Raw genomic sequence first — 21,388 nt, 5'->3', positions numbered from 1 at the left:
TGGCCCCAGTGACGGCGGCGATTATCACGGCAAAACATTGCCAATTTGAGAGAAAGAATAATAATAATAGTATAGATGGATGCTGCACAGGAGGAGACCCCAGTGGATTCACAGGAACCAGTGACGGTGGAGACCCCAGTGGTGGTACCCCCCACACCCCCTATAGTAACCAGGCAGAAGAATCCTAAGAGAGTAGCTGCCGGTAAAAAACGGTGGTGTAACCAACATAAAGTGACTAACCCAACCCGACTGTTGTTGGCTGTAGGCGTAACTGCTGCCGTGGTTATAACATGGTTATACACCTCCCACAGTGAGCCACAACCCAACAGTGAGGTAACCCCCAACAGTGGGGGTATGGGGGTATCCCCCATGGTAGACCCGCATATCATGTTATAATTTAAAATATTTTATATCATATATATAATGTCTGAGGGGAAAACGTTCGTCAACGACGCATACCACGCCACAGTGGTAGCCAGTCTAGCAGTAGGGTACGCTCGGTTGACTAAAATGGTGCTTAAACAACCAACTATCAAGCTAGATTTCAACCTGCAGGATATGGGTATGCTCATAATGAACCTTGGTATGGCGATGGCCACAAAAGACATCCTAGTAAAACAAGGAATAATACCTGATAATATAATGAAATAAATATAGGGATGGCCACGATAGCTATGATGGTCGGTGGGGCGTTAGTGAATGCCCTGGCATTTTCCGGGAGTAATTTCCTCTTCTCGAAACTACGAGATGATCACGCGGCTGAAATACAGGAAGAAAGGAAGCGGCACGATCTCGCTACTGAGAAATTACAAAGAGCACAGGCCGAGTACGTTAAAAAACGCCTCCAGAGGATCGATTTTATTAACGAACAACTCAAGCGTGAAAACCATGCCATTAAAACATTCTACGATGTCGATGAAGGAATGAAAGAATACTACCAACTAACTGGTAAACGATTGGAAGCGCTCAATAAACCCACACTCGCTCAGTACTACACACCATCCAAGGGACAAATGAATCGTGAACTGGGCTTCATAGTGTTGGGTATAGCAGCTACTGCGTTGGTTGCAAAGCAATTAAACTAAAATACCTATATAAGTAAACATGAGACCCGCTCCATACCGATGCGAATATATACTTATGGGGAAGACCGAGGCCTGTGGTAGGAAATGCAGGAATCAGGGGTTCTGTTGTTTCCATATGGGAAGTCCTAACTACACGTGTTCTGTGTGTGGTATCGGGGTTAAAGGACACTACTGTCTATGTAAAGCTCACGGAGCGAACGTAGTCAGACATCAACTCATCTACGAGAATAAAAAAGGCTACATAAAAGAACGTAGGCGACTGCTCAAGATAGCCACTTAAGAGTTACTGTGAACCAATTAGAGATTATACACACCTACGTATAGCTATGTCTGTGGAAAACATATTCAAATATGAACTGACCTTATGGGGAAGCTTCAGATTTAAGATAATAGTGGACGTGGTATGGATTAAAGAGGGTGTTAAGTATACTCACCCCTTCGAATGGGAGCGGGATATCGCGTCTCAATACCATATAGAACGTTTTTCGAGTATAAGTGAATACAAGGAATACTATACCCAAGGCGAGTACTGGATTGAAACAGCCACACTATATATTTTACCAGGTACGTGGGACGATTTGACAGAATGTCTAGAATTGTACCCGGCCACCAGAAAATATTTTTTAAGAGTTACTGCCGACCAATTAGACATTGATTCTCTTAGGTGTAAACACTATGGCTACTGTGCGCGAGCTCAAGAGGGTCGCAAAACAGAGAGGTGTTATCGGGTATTCTAGAATGCGGAAGTCAGCATTGTTGAGATTACTAGGTTTAGAAGCCCCTCCTACGGTAAAACAATTAAAAGCTCAAGCAAAACAGCTTGGACACACGGGTTATTCAAACCTGGGGAGAGCCGGGTTAACCGCATTGTTATCACATGCCCCCGTAGCACGTCCCACTGTAAAACAACTGAAAGCCGAGGCACACGATTTGGGTTTAGGCGGGTATTCCCGTATGAGAAAACCACAGCTTGTAGAATTATTACGACAGAATAGAGCTATTGACCTACAGTTCGTGCGCACTAAGCACGCTGTAGGTAACTATTTGGGAAGTTGGCGCATGCTCGTCGATAGAAACATAGACATTACAGATATCAAGCCTCTGATAGCTGATAAGGTCAACCAGGAACTAAATAACCTAGGAAGTATCAAGTTTCAGATCACGGTGAAAATGTCGCTCGATAAGGAGGGCACCACAGGGGTCACTGAGTATTTTCAACCTTACTTCCGAGGCAAACAAGAGGTCGTCACACATACAGAGACCATTGACGCATCAATCGATACAAGTTTTCAGCAGATACGAGAATACCTAGAACGCTACACGCACATGGGGTCCGGGTGGGCTGTGGATAAAATCGATAACGTCTATCTAGATATAGCTAAATACGTGCCGTTCAGAGGTGGGTCATACCTAGCCTTACCTCCCTACTATAGGAACAAACATGCCATAGTAAACGTTAAGAATAGAGGAAACGATTGCCTGAGGATATCTATCAGGTCAGCCTTATTTCCAGCTGCCACTCATTCAGATAGGCTTTCTAGCTATCCCCAAGATGATGGGCTTAATTGGGATGGTATAGATGAACCCACCCCCATATCCCAGATCACTAAAGTAGAAAAACAGAATAATCTGGCTATAAATGTCTTTGGGCACGAAGGTAATACAATAATAGTACACAGGGTCAGCACGGTGAAGGATTGCCAAGTTATCAATATATTCATGATCCAGCGAGGTGACAAGTTTCACTACACATGGATAAAACATCTCAGCCGGTTGTTGCACGACCAGTCGAAACACAATGGGGAAAAACATTTTTGTATACGATGTCTACACGGTTTCAGTCGAGCTGATTTATTAGAATCCCACCGGGATGATTGTCAAGGTGTGGGGCAGACGGCGATACGAGTCGACATGCCTAAGGAAGGTGACAATATCCTAAAATTCAGTAACCACAAGAATCAAATGTCTGTGCCTTATATTATATACGCCGACTTCGAAGCCTTAGTTGTGGGTGGGGATTCCCCCACACCCCCTAGTGGGGGTAGCTTCACCCACAAGACACAAGAGCATAAAGCCTGTTCGTTTGGATACATTGTCGTCCGTTGTGACGGGGAAACGAAAGCTCCGGTAGTGTATAGGGGCCCTGACGCGGCTGAAAGGTTTCTAAAGTGCTTGCAGGAGGAAGAAAAAATTATTAGGAATACATTGTATAGAATCGCTCCCATGCGTATGACCCGAGCCGACAGGCTAGCTCACGCTAGTAGCACTAACTGTCACGTGTGTGACTCACCGCTTAACGGTGATTCGGTGAGAGATCACTGTCACATAACTGGTAAGTATAGAGGCGCCGCTCACAACGCGTGCAACCTCAAGCTTAAAATCAACCCTAAGACAATAAACATCCCCGTTGTCTTTCACAACTTGAGAGGGTACGACTCACACTTGATCATGCAGGCCATCGCGAAAATCGATGGTAATATATCATGCATCCCCAACAACATGGAGAGATACATCTCCTTCAGCTTAAACGGACTTAGGTTCATTGACTCGTTTCAATTCCTCCTGTCGTCACTCGACAGTCTGGTCAAGGCTAACAATACCTTCCCTATCACCGATCGATACACAGACGCCGAGACTAGACCCCTGCTCATGAGGAAGGGTGTGTACCCATATGAGTACATGGATAGTTGGGTCAAGTTCACCGAGACCAGACTACCTCCTATCGACTGCTTTTATAGCAAGCTGAATGAGGCGTCAGTCTCACGAGACGATTACTCGCACGCGATTACCGTATGGAATAAACTTGGTTGTAAGAACCTTGGCGATTATCACGACCTGTACTTGAGGACAGATGTACTGCTGTTAGCCGACGTGTTTGAAACGTTCAGGCGGACCTGTTTAAAGCAGTATAAACTCGACCCCGCATGGTATTACACCAGCCCAGGTCTGTCGTGGGACGCCTTGCTTAGAAAGACCGGAGTTAATTTGGAATTGCTCACAGATTACGACATGCACCTATTCATTGAGAAAGGCTTGCGAGGTGGGATTTCCATGGCATCCAAACGATACGCTAAAGCAAATAATCAATACGTGAAAGGCTACGATCCTAACAAACCAACCAATCACATTCTATACCTCGACGCAAACAACCTGTACGGCTGGGCCATGAGCCAGTATCTACCTACAGGGGGATTCGAATGGGTACCCCACGTTGATGTTATGAGCATTGCACCAGATTCGAACAAAGGTTATATCCTCGAGGTTGACTTAGAGTATCCCAAGGCATTACACGCATCGCACAACAACTATCCCCTTGCACCCGAACGTATGAGGGTTAACCCAGACTGGATGTCTGAGTACCAACATAACTTGTCAGGTGGTCGTGTGACAGACGTTGAAAAACTCGTGCCTAACTTAATGAATAAGACCAAGTACATCGTTCACTATCGCAACCTACAGCTGTACCTGTCGTTGGGTATGAGGCTGGCCAAAATACACAGGGTGCTCATGTTTGACCAGAGCCCATGGATGGAGCCCTACATCAGAATGAACACAGACCTACGAAAAAAAGCCACCAGTGATTTCGAGAAAAATCTCTACAAGCTCATGAACAACTCGGTGTTTGGTAAGACTATGGAGAACCTGAGGAAACGCGTGACCGTGAAGCTGGTTAGATCTAGTGAGGAAGACAAGCTCAGGAAATTGATAGCCAGTCCGGCATTCAACCGTAGCAAGATATTCACAGACGACCTGGCTGCCCTACACATGAAGAAAAGCCACATAAAATTCAACCGACCTGTTTACGTGGGGATGAGCATCCTCGATTTATCCAAACACCTGATGTACGACTTTTACTACAACGAGCTCAAGAAACAGTACGGCGACAGGTGTGAAGTGCTGTACACTGACACGGATTCCCTGCTGATGGAGATTCGAACCGAGGACGTGTACGAGGACATGAAAAAACACCTTGATTTATACGACACCAGCGATTACCCTAAGACCCATGCCCTACACAGCACGGTAAATAAAAAGGTCCTAGGTAAGATGAAGGACGAGTGTGCTGGCACGCCCATAGCCGAGTACATAGGTTTGAGACCTAAGATGTACTCCATACTGAAAGCCGACAATAGTGAGATCCGGAAGGCTAAGGGGGTTAAGAAGTATGTGGTGAAACAACACATCAAACACGCCAGATTCAAGGAAGCCCTGTTCAAGACCCGTACCTTTAGACATAAAATGAACACACTTAGAAGTGATGGGCATAAGATATACGGACTGACTATAAACAAGACGTCCCTATCGCCTATGGACACGAAACGTTGGATAGCTATTGATGGAATAAACACATACGCGTATGGACATGAAAAAATTTGAGGCTATTTACTACAGCCCGCGTGGGTACTGGAAAGGAGCTAGCGCAGTAGATAAGCTAGCTAAACTAGCGCGAGTACCCCCGGAGGAAGCCAAAGCGTGGCTTGAAAAACAAGCCCTGTGGCAGATCTATTTGCCTGCACCACGCTACGTACCTAGAAGGAGGTTCGGTATTAACATACCTAATAGCATTCACCAGGCAGACCTACTGTTCCTACCCCACGACAAGAGGTACAAGTATGCCTTAACCGTAGTGGACGTAGCCAGTCGTTACAAGGAAGCCGAACCCTTGACCACGAAAGATTCGGCCCAGGTAGCCAGAGGATTCGAACGTATATACAAACGCAGTCCGCTGACGTGGCCAACAGAGCTGCAAGTTGACCCCGGACGGGAGTTCATGGGTGCCGTGTCACAACTGCTAGCCAAACACGATACGAAGGTCAGGCGTGGCACGGCTGGAGCCCATCGCAGTCAAGCTATAGTTGAGAGATTTAATAGGACTTTGGCTGAGCGCTTGTTCGGCTATCAGTATGCTAGGGAGATGACCACCCCTGGAAAACGATCGACCGAATGGGTCACGAGGTTACCCGAGGTGGTGTCGGCAATCAACCATGAAGTCACCCGTCTCACCGGTAAGAAACCGGCAGACGCTATCAAACTAAAATCAATAGTTGCAGAGTCGGCCGCTCCATTGCGTGGGAAGGAGAAACAGATACCGGATAGGGCCCTAGTGAGGTATCTGTACCAGCCTGGGGAACACGAGGGTGATAGTCGTAAGCGAGCCACCGATCCTATATGGTCAGTCAAAACTTACAACATAGATAAAGTGGATATGAAAGCCGACGAACCTAACTTGTACTACTTGAGGGGTGGGCCGGGTAGGGGGTTTGTAAGAGAAGAATTATTGATCGTACCGTACGGCACAGTGTTACCGCCTGCCAAGTCACGGTAAACGTGATGGCGTAGCTTTGTAGTAGGGGCAATAATAGCAAGAGCTAATGGTCCCACCAAAGCCTCATTTAGTAAATGAGGCTTTTTAGAGGGGTTTTTGAAAAGTGGTCCAGAACTCTCATTACCTATACTACTCGGATGTTTGCGCTGAATGATTTAGTCAGGCATCAGTTACCTCGCGTTAATGACTCACTTCCCCAGTCACTTCTACGCAAGACGGTTCTGAAAAATATGCACTTAGGTGAAATTCGCTGTTGAATATCGTCAAATTTTGCATAATTTTTGCACATTTGTGTCATTTTCTAACCATTTGACTTCTTCTTTTTATGTTTTCATTTATGTCATCCATTAACTTGAACATCTACTAATGACTGTGACAAATTTTATTGAATTATTTTCATAAATACCACTTTTGGACGCATTTTTGTGTAACATGCAGAATTTCTCTGTCTGAGATCAGGCAGTCACGCGAATTAGTGACCCCCACTCAGGTAGTCACTTGTACAAGTAATGGGAGACCGTCTCACATACACGTTACATCCTCTACTGATTACAGCTTATGCAATATCCACTGTGTTAAATAAACAATGCCTGACAAGTGTAATGTTATATGTAGGATTACAGTTCCCTGTGTATGACCACACAACATCTACATTTGAACATATATACTCTCAAGACCTTCAAGCCATATTTGGGTCAATGGGCTAGCCTAGGGGTTAAAGTGTTGGCTCATCATGTTCCTGACAGTGTGAGGCCTGTTTCTGCAGTCCCCACCATTATATTACCATGATTACTGGAATAGTGATACAACCAGCTTAAAACCCAGCTCACTCACTCCTGGCTATATTTACCATACTACATGAATACTCTATGTGTTTCGTGTGAGTGTCAAGCTTTTGGGTACTTCACATCCTCAGCCTGGAGCACTTTGAGGTATCCACATGTTTTAATTGTGATAAATTATGGAGCCAGTTTACTGTGTGTTTTCTTCAGGTGCAGCTAGTTTTTCATATCAACATGCACTTATTGCAAGTGAAATCAAGTTCTCTAAATAGAGCACTGTAGGTTCACAGCTCTATCTTTACATTGGGGCAAATGTGTCAAAACACCTCTGTATGTGCATACATCTTACCTCCCTCTACACAACTGTATTTTTCGGGAAAACCATCATTCACATGATTGTAGCAGAGTTTGAGTCTGGTGATCACCATGGTGATGTTAACATGCTAATGTGCTTGACTCATGTGCAATACGTCTGTCTCACATATCACTCAGAGTCCGATAACAGGGAGTCACATGCTCAGAGGACATGATAGGGGAGTGAAATTATCAGAGAATACGAAAAACTCTATAAAAATATCAGCATTTGATATGTGTCTTCTGTCACATCAGCAGCCTGATAACAACACGATAGTTGACAACTATGACTGTTGTTCTTGTACAGGAAGCTGAGATAATATTTCCTTGGCAGGTGTCACCAAGATCTGCATGTCAAAACGATCAGACAATTCTGAGATTGACACAATAAGGCTATATTTTTATGATGTTACTTGTGTTAAGTATGCTGATCGATGAAAGTAAACCTTTAGTTTCATTTGATGATTTCACAAGCAGATGAGGAATTCAGAATAATTGTCTGCAACTGTCTTGTGCAGTTTGATAATAGTTATACCCTAACTCTAATATACCCTAATATCAAGTCATATTTATGTTGCCTTAGCGAATCTGGTACTTCCTTTATTTTGCAGTGCACACAGAAGTCAATTACTATACTATCGATTAACACAAATACTATCGAGGATTGCCCCACATACTATCGATGTAGTTGTTTTTCCTTACCCTGACCAATGCTTAACATGCTTATCTCCTCCCTCTGTGAGAAGATAGTGGAACACTTGAAATCCCTGAAGTTCACTTCTAATTGAAGCTGTCATACAATACACTCACCCATTGGGAGCTTCTCTTTCCTGCCAATACTGTCACATGACCAGCCATGCTTGTAACTCTGTCCCTCATTGCGTGACGGGGATGGGTGAAGGCACTTTGGTTCCCAATACAGTAATAAGTTTTTGCTTTAATTTTAGTCCTGTAATATAATTTTTGTTGTATTCAGTTTTTGGATTGTAATTGCTATCATCTTTATGTAAACTTCATAAATTTTCTTGTGTTTTGGATACATTTTTTCGTCAACTTAGCCTTGGTCTAAGTTGCTGAAATCGTGTTCCCACTGTAAATTACGACTTTTGGCGTTTGATCGGCATGTAATCAGTCGTTCATGCAAACCTATTTGTTCTTCATTGTTCACAAGAAAGTAGCTGATTCAGAATTTGTATCTTCATGTACCCCAGGAAATGTCTGCACCTCCTGTTTAATGTTCAGCACTAACAATGTAATGTTCTACTCTTTGGAGTATCTTCAGCCCCGTGGTTATTTACTCAGATCACCGAGCCTATAGCTACATACCTTCATCAGCGTTGACTTTGTAGTGCCTTTTACTTGGACAACGGCATTCAAGCACATCACGAGACAAGTCAACTCAAGACTACAGTTAGACTTCACCATCAGGCTGCTAACTCAACTCGGATGGCTCGAGAATCTTACTGAAATCAGAATTAGAGCAAAATCTTCAATTCCTCAGGATTCAATTCATCACTCCATGGAACTGCATTGTTGTCCCAGAGGATCGGTGGATCAAAATTCAAGCCATTGTGATTTGTAGAACAAGCTCCACCCTACAAGTTTCTACTATGACCGTGGCAATGTCTACTCTGTCTGCTCACATCAGCACAGGATTTAACCAGACGCTATTACGACGGTTCCTGATTCAGCACCTCAACATGTTGGATCAGATTGCTCTGCTGGACAACTTCAGATCTTACCTACTATGGGGGAGTCACCGATCAAATGTCTGTGCAGGGAGCTATTTACTAGAGCCTATCTACAACAACCATCTCTACATAGATGAGTCGCTACAAGATTTGGGTGCTCACCGAAATAACGAGGTGGCAGCAGGAATCTGGATGAGCAATGAATGCATTCAGTATATCAACCACCTGGAGACGAAAGCTGTTATGAGCGCACTACGGCAATGGTCAAAAGCATTGAGGAACAAACTAATGATGGTTCAACAGACAACTGCACAGAAGCGTTCTATATAAACAAACAAGGGTCAACACAATCTTACACATTGCAACAGCTGACCTTTCAAGTCTTTGACATCATCAACTAACCCCCACATAAAGGCTTCACACATCCCAGGTGCACACAATGTCATGGCTGAGGCATTGTCACACCCTCTACAACCATCTCCAATGGAATGGATGCTACACTGAGAGGCGTTTAGTCTCATCACTCAAACATTTGGATCCCTGCAAATAGACCTATTTCCCACAAGGTTCAACACGCAGATACCAGCATTTGTATCACCAGTGCTGGATCTGTTAACATGGGCAACAGAGGCACTCATTGTCTTGCTTTAAGGACTGACCGTTTATCCATTTCCCACACCAGTACTACTACTGAAGATCTTCGGGAAGATAAAACAAAGGATACTGATACAACTGATTTTGGTTGCGCCATACTGGCCAGCGAGAGATTGGTTCCCAGTACTCACTGAAGGACTAGTACAACCAAAACTGCAACTGTCAGAGTGGGAGAGCCTTCTCGTCCATTCGCACACCAAACAAGCACATGGCAATCCTACATCGTTCCAACTACACATATGGATTATATCAAAGCCTGCATGAAACATGGAGGATATTCTGCTAGAGCGGTGAAGGCAATCACCCCAGCTCTACGTAGATCTACCTGCACATTATATGATGATAAATTGACACGGTTTGAAACATTTGCTAGAGAGAAAGGCTCTAAAGCAATGAAGGCCAAATACCTTCAAATAGCGGACTACTTATGTCATCTATGACATCCCAGAGGACTCAAAGGTTCTACACTCTCAACATACTTGGCAGTAGTCAGCTCTGTTATCACCATGAAAACTGGGATCATACTGACTAAAGTACCTGAACTACTCGCCATTCTACACTCAATCAAGCTGGAAGACCAAGAACACAGATTTAAAGCTCCAGCTTGGGATTTGAATGTCGTACTACAATACTTCACAAGTGTGTCTACAAGCCACTAGACCAGATATCGCTTGAATTATTGATAGAAAATGCTGTTTCTACTCGCCTTAGCTACAGTGTCACACATGTAACATGTTATATTTGGGATTACACTTTCTTGGTAAAGTACAAACTCTAGTACCGCTCAGCCACCACAACTTCCACAAAAGTGAAAGTCAAACAGCTGGTAGTCTAGACTGCGGGATTTGTCTACCCCTCTGGCATTATGTAATCACAGCATCACATATGTCAGAAATACATGCTCTGCACTTCATTCCAACCTGCCTGAACAACTGGACAGATATTCCACATCCCGGCATTATATACAGTCTTCAGGCCACGTGATACACAGGATTTATCACTATGCCCAGTCTGAGCGTTAAAAATATATCTCCACCATACTAAGACATTTCAAGCACCTATTCATCCCAGTATCTAGTGAGACTATCTATGGACATCGCTACCTACAGGACATCGCCACGGAGGACATCACTGGCATTTACCAGTTTGGGCCACTTGTTGTTGCACAACAACTAATGGTTCCACAAAGGCACTGAGTTCACTCACCCTTTTATCATGTGACTTGTTGAAACCAAGACACTCTGAGGAGTATAATGGTTGAGAGTCCATGCACACATCTTGAACAGGGTCGCTTGAGTGATTATGACCTTCTCCTCGTATTTACGATACTTATACATGAAGAAGGGTCACCCTTGGTCTTGATTGGAATTAGACTCTAGCAGGATGCTACCTGATCTATGTATCATCATGCTCCAGTCAATTGATGCTTCATGAGAAGACAAGTTTGATGTGATCCCCCATCACACAGATGGGGAGCGAGGGGTCGTACTGGACATACTTATATGGCAGTAAACAGAATCCAGCATGGCCTGACCCACCTTGTGTCGGGCTTATGGGATTCGGAGAGAGTGGGAAGCATGGCTGATCATGTGACCGGATTGGCGGGAAAGCGAGGCTCCTGATGCTTGAATGCATTGTGTGTCCGCTTCAATTGGAATGGAATTTGAAGGGATTTCATATGTTCCACTATCTTTGCATAGACAGAGGAGATAAGCATGAGTCAGAATAAGTGTGAAATGTCAATTTTATGCAGAAAATTACATTTCATTTCCACCTTCGATTATCTGCTATCAGAGCCTAAACAATTGCAATGCATTGATAGTTTGATGCATCATTACATCCCTATTAGATATGGTTCTAGTGAATGTGCTGTGTTACATAGAAGTACAAATTATAAGTATATATATGTATAGTAAATAAATGCACAAAATAATTTTCACAATGTATTCTTGGCAGTTGGAACATACTCCATCTTCTACTTTTACATTACAACAGGTGTACCTGATTGAGGTGACTGTCGGCCCTTACAGCTGGACTGTGAAGCATCGATACAGCGATTTCCATGAACTCCATGACAAGGTAATATGTTTGTAGGTGTATCCATCAATTGTATTGGATGGACAGTGACAACAGGCAAACACATCACTTGTACTTATGGGATTGGGTGGTCTGGCTTGTTGACTAGGCTGACATTGTATCCCAACTGATTGCTGTTGATCACAGGATTGTCTGGTCAAGACTCTGTAATTTAAACCTCCTTTCATATAGCTGGAATATTGTTGAGGGTGGATTCAAACAGCAAACAAACAAACCAGCAAACATAACACTTACACAGTGGGGTAGGCTGGGTTTTTTCCCTTGCATTTTCACAAGAGGATTCAACCCTTATGGTTTGGTACCCATGTACTGAAGAAGATAGGACAGATGCACCTATGTGTATAGGGCTATTCTGTGTGTGTGTACATTAGGTGTTTGAAGTACAGATAAGCTGAGTTATTTGATAAGGTTAATCACCTGCACTTCTTGTCACTGATGAACTAGTTGTACCAGTTTTATGTAGTGGTCACAAGTGGGGAGTATCTATTATTTTGTTTTATTACACAAGTTCAGTGACACTGACCAGGTATTCGGGATGGAACTAGTGAGCGGTGTTCAGCTCCGGGTTGTTATTCAAACCATGGATTAACAATTTGTACAGTGTACTCACTTCCCCTATTGTACACTGCTTTCATCCTGTGTTATCACAAAACCCACTCAGCATCTGGTGATTGATCAGATTGTGTGAACACAAATACAGGGATGGCTGTTTTCTGATGATGCATATATTTCGACTGATTTTATTTCAAACTGATGAGTTCTGACATCTAAATCCACTGAATCCCACTGAGTCCCCCATTTGATGACACTATTGTAGGTTTCAACTAAAAAGAGACTTCTCTGTTGCCATCCAACAAGTACAGAGGTGTACCTGAAACACAAAGGTTGTAAAGTGTGAGGGATTGTTCAAATGTGCCGCTGTTCACCCAACAAATATTTGAGGTGGGATGAGTGTTATAACTGGATTGCATGTGTATCCATTGATGGGGCTACAAATATGAACTGCATATGATACTAACATAGCTGACAGGATTAGTGCAACCCATAAACATCTGGGTTAGAACACACCATACTTCTTGTAGAAGGTACTAACAGGATTGGGTGATCAGTCTTGCTTGCTGGGTTTACACATGTCATTGTTTACTGTGTAGATCGATGCTTCATGATGTTGATCACTGGATTGTCAGGTCCAGACTGTTTACAGACTGCTGACATATAGTTGGAATAGTGCTTAGTGTGGTGTAAAAAAAAACAGGAAAAAGGGTGCATAAGTGTAATAGTGGATTCAGTGCCATTGGGATGACTGATATGATGTTGTGTATTTGATTAATTTAATAGGAGATGTTAGGCTACTGTGATGTCAGGAATACCCTTATCATTTACACAGTCTGTAACTGTGTTCACGTTCTCTCGGCTTGCAGCTGGTGTCAACATGTAAGCTGGACAAGAACCTCCTGCCTCCCAAGAAACTGTTTGGTAACCAGAGTGAGACATTCATCAAGAAACGTCAGGGAGAGCTGGAGGTGTACCTCCAGACTGTGCTCTACTACCTGGCACACCGTGTACCTCCCATTCTTGCCTTCTTCCTACACTTCAACAAATATGTAAGTCACCACGCCTCCTCTCTTGCCTTCTCCCACTCTTTAAAGTATATCTAAGTCACAGTTCCCCATGCCTGCTTTCCTTCTACTTTACAACAAACACATATCTTTGACCTTTTTCAACTCTTCAACAATTGCATGGATATGCTGAGCCAGTTACATTTTGTATAATTACAGGAGATCCATGGTATCACTCAGGCACTTGCAGAAGAGCTCTACAACAGAGGTAGGCCACTTGTCTTGGATCAAGAACACATAGCTTTTTAATCCATAACTAATTCCTTTTGAAATATCTCAATGTGAATGTTTTTCCACAGTGTACATGATGTTTACATTTCCAACTGACAAGTCTCCAAGATGCACCAGAATATCTGCTATCACTCAACTCAGTCTTTAGCTAATAACTCCTAACATTACAATCTCAGCTTGTTTGAATTTATTCTGTCATATCCATTTTTAGAAATGATCTTTAGCTTTGGCTCATGTTTGCTGAAGAAGCCAACAAGGTATGGTATGGTCATACTCACTGGCATTGTTACATACTCTGATGCAGTTTCTCTTTAGGTATTCGGTGCCAACACATGGAGCAGTACAGTCGATGTAAACAAAGGATATCTCACCAAATTGGAATAGTATTACTTGTTTTAGGATGTTTTCTTAGTGAAAGTATACCAATATGTAACAGATGATTAATTCTGGTAATATATCATGGTAATATGGAACAGTTGAAAAACATATACAGTATATTGAATGTACTGTGTAAGATGTGACGGATTGTCATATATTGGCTGCCTGTGCAGAGGTACTTTCTTGGTTGCTTAGGAGAGTGACTTGATGGATGCATGCTGCAACCAGTTGGTTAGAATGCTGTATGTGATATCAGTCTTTGGACTATCTGGTCCAGAATAAGTTAATTAGTGACCACTATCACATTGCAGAAATAAGATATTAAAGAAAAATCAAACTAATTCAGTTGCCATGGTAACCTTTCAGGAGAGACAATCCTGCAATCCCATGAGATGTTCCAGATGTCACCACTGCAGCTCCACGCCGTGACGGAGAGGCTGAAGCTGCCTGAACCAACATGTGGTACTTTAACCATGTTAAAGAGTTATGATGCGTTTCAATAGTTACTTAGTGTCCCTTCAACACAGTATGTAACCTTCTCACAGTTTTCCGGCTTTCAGAAGCAATATCTACTCATATCATAGTGGACACAGCTCACAGTTTCTAGAGTATACTGTCAGCAAATATTAATCTTATAGAAGCATTTTGTAAAGTTGTAAAGATGAAGGAAAACCAAGTTCTTTGGTATTGTCAACTTCTTTATTGCAAGGAGTGTGACATTTCTGGGTAAGCACTAATACTGTTGCTTAAACTACAACTAAAACTGGGTTTCCTTCAGCAAATATGTTGGCATGATAAGTGTTACCTGTCCTATATAGATGGTCCCCATCCTTAAAGAGAAACTGAGTCAGATTGTTTCTTCATAATCTTTTCATTGTGACACTATATCATGTGTTACAGACCGGTGAGGATCGGAATTAGAATTGATCTTCAGCAACCCACGCTTGTTGTACGAGGCAACTAATGGGATCGCTTAGACAGGTTCACTGACATGGTTGACACATGTCATCTTATCCCAAATGTATAGATCAATTTTCATGCTGTTGATAACTGGATTGTCTGGTCAAGGCTTGATTATGTACAAACTGCTACCATATAGCTAGAATATTGCTGAGTGCAGTATTGAACAACAAACAAACCAGCCAAAGGTGTTACAGACGGATGAAAAAGGGGAGTTGTATATTTCTCCTGAGATATGAACGTTATTTATAACCTCTTGATATGATGAAAAGTTTAAAAATGTTCACTAGCATTTAAAGAATGATGACTACTTGAATATGCTTAGACCTCGGAATGTTGTACAAGTCCATTTTTTTAATGTAATGTAAACTTGATATTTTTTACATGTTCACAAAGTGAGTACATATGTCACATTCATACATTCTCTCTACTCGCTAGAACTGGGATAGTCCAATTTATGTTGTCTTAAAGTGCAAGTGAATAACTCCAGAGACTTTATAAGACAGTGTTTCATTGGCTTATATTCCATGCAGATTCTTCTGAGCTCACTGTGATTTATTGTAAAGCTGTCTTATTTGATTCCATGAATATCTATTCAGAAAATAGACTGCTCAACTTGTTTGGAAAGCTCTTGAATATTACCGAGGTAGAACATTGTATCAACATATTTGTCAGTATTGATGTCACATTCATAGTCATGTTATGTGATTGCATTGACAGTTTTAAATGTTATCCTGTGTTGGCTATGGCAGGAGTATATGACACCATTTGTTGTTGTCCAAGGTTATGATCCTCTAGACTGTGGCTTCTGAAAACTGATTGCTGCCCAGGACTTGTGTAACCCTTGGGCTTAAACTTACCCTGACATCAGAACCATATTGAGTCTAGAATACTGAAAAGAAAACGACCATAAACCCAATTCACCGATGTAGAGCACACATTTTGAAAATTTAGATAAGCACTGCTGCATCTCACTTTAACAAAACGCTTCTTCTCTACCAAACATTAACAAGTTCTATGTTGTGCACTGTGTGGCGGCCAGATAGTTGTGAACTCCGCTGACTATGTGGCAGTCTGTGGCTGCCAGGCTACATCAGTCCACTAACAGTCAGCTCTGTATTTGCAGAAAGTGGTGATGTGAAGAAGGACATTGGCCACATTCTGGATTTCATCACAAGAATGAAGAGCCTCAAGGTAAGCATACTGAATGTTAGGGCTATGATTCACCCAGTCCTTCATTGAAGTGGATTTTCCATATTGGACTCTGGATTTGACCATTTTGGCTTGATGCTTATACAGTTAAAAACATCAGGTTTCATTTAACTCTCAGAGTCAGCTGTTTTAGCATGGAATCCACTGTCAACTTGGTGATGTCTACTAAGACCTATTCTCCTTGGATAAGTAGCCCAGCATCAACCAATCACATTTCGCCTTATTTCAGCTCTTGAAACTGATCAAGTTGGAGTCAAAATTTTGTTCTGGTTCTATGAAAATAATTTAGACAGGTATGCAAGTATCAAATCAAAAGAGTGATAGTGGTTATCGAAAATCAAAACTAAAGTGTCGGATTTGATTTTTGATGAATTGAACAGGACCGTTGCAGCCAAAGAAAATGTAAAGTGTGTCAGTCTTGACTTGACTGATTGCACAGTGCCTAAGTTTCAGCTAGGTGTATGTTTACAGTGTGTACTCAGTTAGTCAGTAGGTGTATTCTGTGGATTATATGTAATCAACATATAATGGTGTAATGACTTGATAGATTCCAACACAGGTTCTCAAGTGTATCATATCAGAGTTACCTCCCTTTCAGATCTGTGGCAGCAAGGAGTCAGTTGGTTCAAGCAATATTGACATGAACCAGCTTACATTTGATCTCACATTGTTCAAGTCTTTGAAGTATTTAGAGGTGAGTCTTAGACAATAGCACACATGCCAAGAATACATGATTTCGACCAGTTCTATGTTCCAATGTAAGATTCAAATATATCTACCTTCTAATTTGAAGCATGCCTTGGTAGTAATTTTGTGGCTCTTGAGTTTGTGTCAGTGCTAGAACTTCACATTGTTTGAATAGTTTACATTTACTGATGAGTAATGTTTGTGTTTTCAGATATTGAATTGTAGTCCAAGGAATATTGGTGGTTTAGAAACAATAAAACAGACGCTCAAGGAATTCCAGCTATGCAGATCAACTAAAACAATTCGAGTGGGTAACTTTGCACAAGTACTTATCAGTTGTTGGTGTTCTGGGTTGCCATTACATCCAGCTTGCTGAAAAAGGCAATGGTTAAGAGATTTTGCAGTGAAACTGACTTGGAACACACTGGGGACTCAAGACAGGTACCCAGTAATCTGTAGTTTGAGTTAGAATTGATTCTGCAGGTGTGATGGAAATGTTGTGAGAGGGAAAAACCAAGCTGTATGAATAGTCAACTTCTTTACTGCAATGAATGCGACATTTTGGTGTAGATACTAACACCATTATTAAGCAAGTGATACCACAATAAGTTGACTAACCACAAAAATTGGTTTTGCTTCATCTTTACAACTTCTATCATGCCTCTCAAAGAAATGTTGTGAGAGGCCTAATAGAATGGTTATTTTGGGAACCTGATGTCTATGTGGTATATTGTCTGAGAATTCATGACAATGATGAGAATACAGCTCTTTGAGAAAGGGGGACTGCACAGTTCATTTTCACATGACCATTAATAAACTTTTGGGGACAAATGTTGGTGGGGGGCACAGCCCTGCAACCCTCTCTGATCAACATTCAGTGAGTAGCGTTTGTTTTATTTTGTTTTCATGCGTAATCCAAACAGCAGACGGCTTGTTTGCTCTATATGCTTGATATGCCTTTAAAATGTCCTGTTAATGCTTGCCGATAATATTGAATGTCAAATTCTTCTCGAAGTAATGCGATAAAATATGTAGTATATTCTTGATAATTGAAATAGAATGAAATACTGGGCACATTATCATCAGGGATTGGCAGGGTGGTACACTTCTCAGTGATTTTCAGTCCCTGGACTTCAAACTTGTTCAGAGTGCAGTATTTTAGTGTGCACTTTTAACTTATATTGTTGGTCCAGATGATTTGAATATGAGGTACTGTACCAATGTGATCACAAGGCAAATATTCAGGGATCGAAGAAATGATTTGTCTTGTTACATTTTTGTGTGAAGAAGTTTGGATGTTCTGATATACACCTCTGAAATACATGTATGAAATGTACTTGAATGCAGGAGTTCCTTCTTCAAGACATTCCACACTGGCGTGGGGAGGATGGCACACTGCTGGTGTCGTACTGGGAACATGTGGAGAAAGCAGACATGAGTCACAACTTTATAGCTGAGATTGACGACAGTGTGGTGAGTATCGGTAGGAGTTTCACCAGGATCGGCTGATCGTTGTTTCAGATTCCATGTTCATCTGATTAGGATTTTCCACTGTGTCCAATTCCCCTGAACAGGTCTGCATTTGTGTCATTTGAAACAGGGTTGTACACAGACTGCTCTGAGTGTAGTGGGTCAGATATTGTTTGTGGTTTGAAATTGGGTCATACACAGACTGCTCTAAGTGTAGTGGGTCAAATATTGTGTGTGGTTTGAAATTGGGTTGTATACAGACTGCTCCGAGTTTAGTGGGTCAAATATTGTGTGTGGTTTGAAATTGGGTTGTATACAGACTGGTCTGAGTATGGTGGGTCAAATATTGTGTGTGGTTTGAAATTGGGTTGTATACAGACTGGTCTGAGTATGGTGGGTCAAATATTGTGTGTGGTTTGAAATTGGGTTGTATACAGACTGCTCCGAGTTTAGTGGGTCAAATATTGTGTGTGGTTTGAAATTGGGTTGTATACAGACTGGTCTGAGTATGGTGGGTCAAATATTGTGTGTGGTTTGAAATTGGGTTGTATACAGACTGCTCCGAGTTTAGTGGGTCAAATATTGTGTGTGGTTTGAAATTGGGTTGTATACAGACTGGTCTGAGTATAATGGGTCATATGTTGATGCTCATGATGTGAATCATGTGATTGTCCTGAACCAAACTCAGCTGTGTACAGACTAGAATATTGCTGAAAGCTTTGATATAGAAGTGGTCAGTCAATCCCATGACGATGTTGCAGCAACTGATGCCAAAAGTGGAGCACCTGGACCTCAGTCACAACCAGCTGACGACCATCCAGCATCTGCAGTGGCTCAGCCACCTCACCTTCCTGGACATCTCCCACAACAACATTCACAACCTGGACTCACTGCACACTAAGCTTGGCAACCTGAAGACCCTCAAGTTGGCAGGCAACAAACTAGGGAGCCTTCAGGGTAGGGCCTACTAGGACACTAGGACACAGTAGGACTGGAGGAAATCCAAGTATCATGGATTGTCAACGTCTTTATTTGCATTTCAATGTTGGTCACATGCTTGATATCAGTGTTGGCACCTACACTGAAATGTTAAACCGATTACAACAAAGAATTTGACTACCCAAGTAACTTGATTTTCCTTCACAACTTGTAAAATGGCTCTGAAGTATTGAAGGGCTGGAAAGAAACTATAGTCATTCAACTAGATCTGTAGTAAGCATGGAATAGGTCATTTGCAGAACCATACTGTATACGTGTTCAATATTGGAATTCATATTGAAATAACAAGCAAAGACATTTTGGACTCAATTAGCTTCTTTAATGCTGGTTCTAGACATGGTTAACGTGAGCATTAACATTAAAGCAAGTGTTTGAAAGTTACATCTGTGATTACATATCCTGTGTTTAGTGCACAACCCCATTATTATACATAACTCATGCATGTAATGTTGCAAAGTAATAGTTAGTGTTATCAGGACTGAGTCAGAGGTCTGCTTTCATTGATTATAATCTAGTTTAAAGTTGATCAGCTACATAAGTTTACTGCACCTCTTAAGTGTTGGCTGTTTTTTCCAATTATTGGAATATATTTTCCTTTTTAACAGGATTTTCAAAGTTGTTTAGCCTGGAGATTCTTGATGTCAGCAACAATGAAATTGGACAGGTAAGACTTTGCCACCCTGATCTATTTGTGTTAAGGAAGACTTATCATGCTTCTGTGACTATTCCGGGCAATCCTTGTACTGTTCTGGGGATGAGTATCTAAGAACCGCTATAGATTTATGAAAGTGCTACCAGTATGTAGTTGTATGTCAAGTCTGGGTTGGGGCAGTGGGGTAGCAAATTGGTTAAAGCCTTCGCTTCAAAAACTTGCTGGAGTACTGCTAAAACCAGCTTAAGACCGAACTCAATCACTCACTCAAGTTTGGGTTACTGTTGACTGATGTTTGTAGTTTGTCTAACATGTTTGATGAGTATGAGATATTTTTTTCCTTATCCTGACTCATGCTTAATTGCTTGTCTTGATCCCCTACTCGAAGTTTAATGGAGCACTTGAAATCCCTTGAACTTCCCTTCTTCAAAGAAGGATGTATAAATCACACTGACCCACGAGTACCCTCCCTTTTTTTGATATTTTGGCGCCATTACTGGTCATATGACCAGCCATAATTGTCATTCTCTCCCTCTTTGCCCTACAGGAATGTTGTGTGGGCGACTTGTCGTCCCTACACAGCACTTTTTCTCGTGTTGTTTTTCTTGTTTTTTGTTTTCTACCAACTTTCAACATCACAGTAGAAAGGATTCCCTGCGCAGAAGATCTGCTTGTCATCAGATAGATTCTTGGATGAAAAAACAGATGTTGTTTTCTCCGATGCGGAAGTAACTTTGTGGATAGCTAGTGGATTGGATTTAGATTTTCTGTTGAAGCAATCTATGATTATTTGTGAATACATGAAGATCTCCAATATTTGGCACAGGAACGATGTTCAATAAAGCCTTTCGGACAACTCGCAAATTCACTTGCAGAAGAATAGAGATGACTCATCGAACAGCGATACACTTTGCTGGCCTGCATCTACGGCCTTCCTGCGACAAAGTATCAGCATCAACTCCCGTCTTACAACACAATCGACTCGGCGACTACACTCAAGCACCTTCAGTCTACAAACATAAACCACCCTTCCAATGTTAGAAAGACTTTATTTACAGTCCAGATCGCAGTCTACAGCGTCATTCGATTGCTTTCAGGAAGCATAGAGGCCTTCTAACAGCAGATTCAAAATTGCTTAGCAGATGTTTGCAGCAACAGATGACAGTTTCTGCCACGACAGCCAATCAGCTA

General features: G+C 41.9%; 1 protein-coding gene across 3 annotated transcripts in view; it reads left to right on the top strand.

Annotated features, from left to right (window-relative positions):
* Positions 1-21,388, top strand: part of LOC137296007 (nischarin-like) — a 49,325-nt gene that overhangs the window by 12,911 nt on the left and 15,026 nt on the right. For 2 of the 3 annotated variants that reach the window (XM_067827634.1, XM_067827633.1), the window contains exons 2-11: positions 11,888-11,971; positions 13,411-13,593; positions 13,768-13,816; positions 14,584-14,700; positions 16,304-16,371; positions 16,988-17,083; positions 17,288-17,383; positions 18,424-18,549; positions 19,308-19,503; positions 20,151-20,209. In XM_067827634.1, the coding sequence (XP_067683735.1) occupies positions 11,888-11,971; positions 13,411-13,593; positions 13,768-13,816; positions 14,584-14,700; positions 16,304-16,371; positions 16,988-17,083; positions 17,288-17,383; positions 18,424-18,549; positions 19,308-19,503; positions 20,151-20,209 (1,074 nt within the window). The remainder of the gene's footprint in view (positions 1-11,887; positions 11,972-13,410; positions 13,594-13,767; positions 13,817-14,583; positions 14,701-16,303; positions 16,372-16,987; positions 17,084-17,287; positions 17,384-18,423; positions 18,550-19,307; positions 19,504-20,150; positions 20,210-21,388) is intronic. The other variant, XM_067827635.1, reaches the window with a different exon arrangement.

Source organism: Haliotis asinina, chromosome 9, assembly GCF_037392515.1.
Source record: "Haliotis asinina isolate JCU_RB_2024 chromosome 9, JCU_Hal_asi_v2, whole genome shotgun sequence".
Taxonomy (NCBI): domain Eukaryota; kingdom Metazoa; phylum Mollusca; class Gastropoda; order Lepetellida; family Haliotidae; genus Haliotis; species Haliotis asinina.
This window is presented reverse-complemented; position numbering and strand designations above follow the sequence as displayed.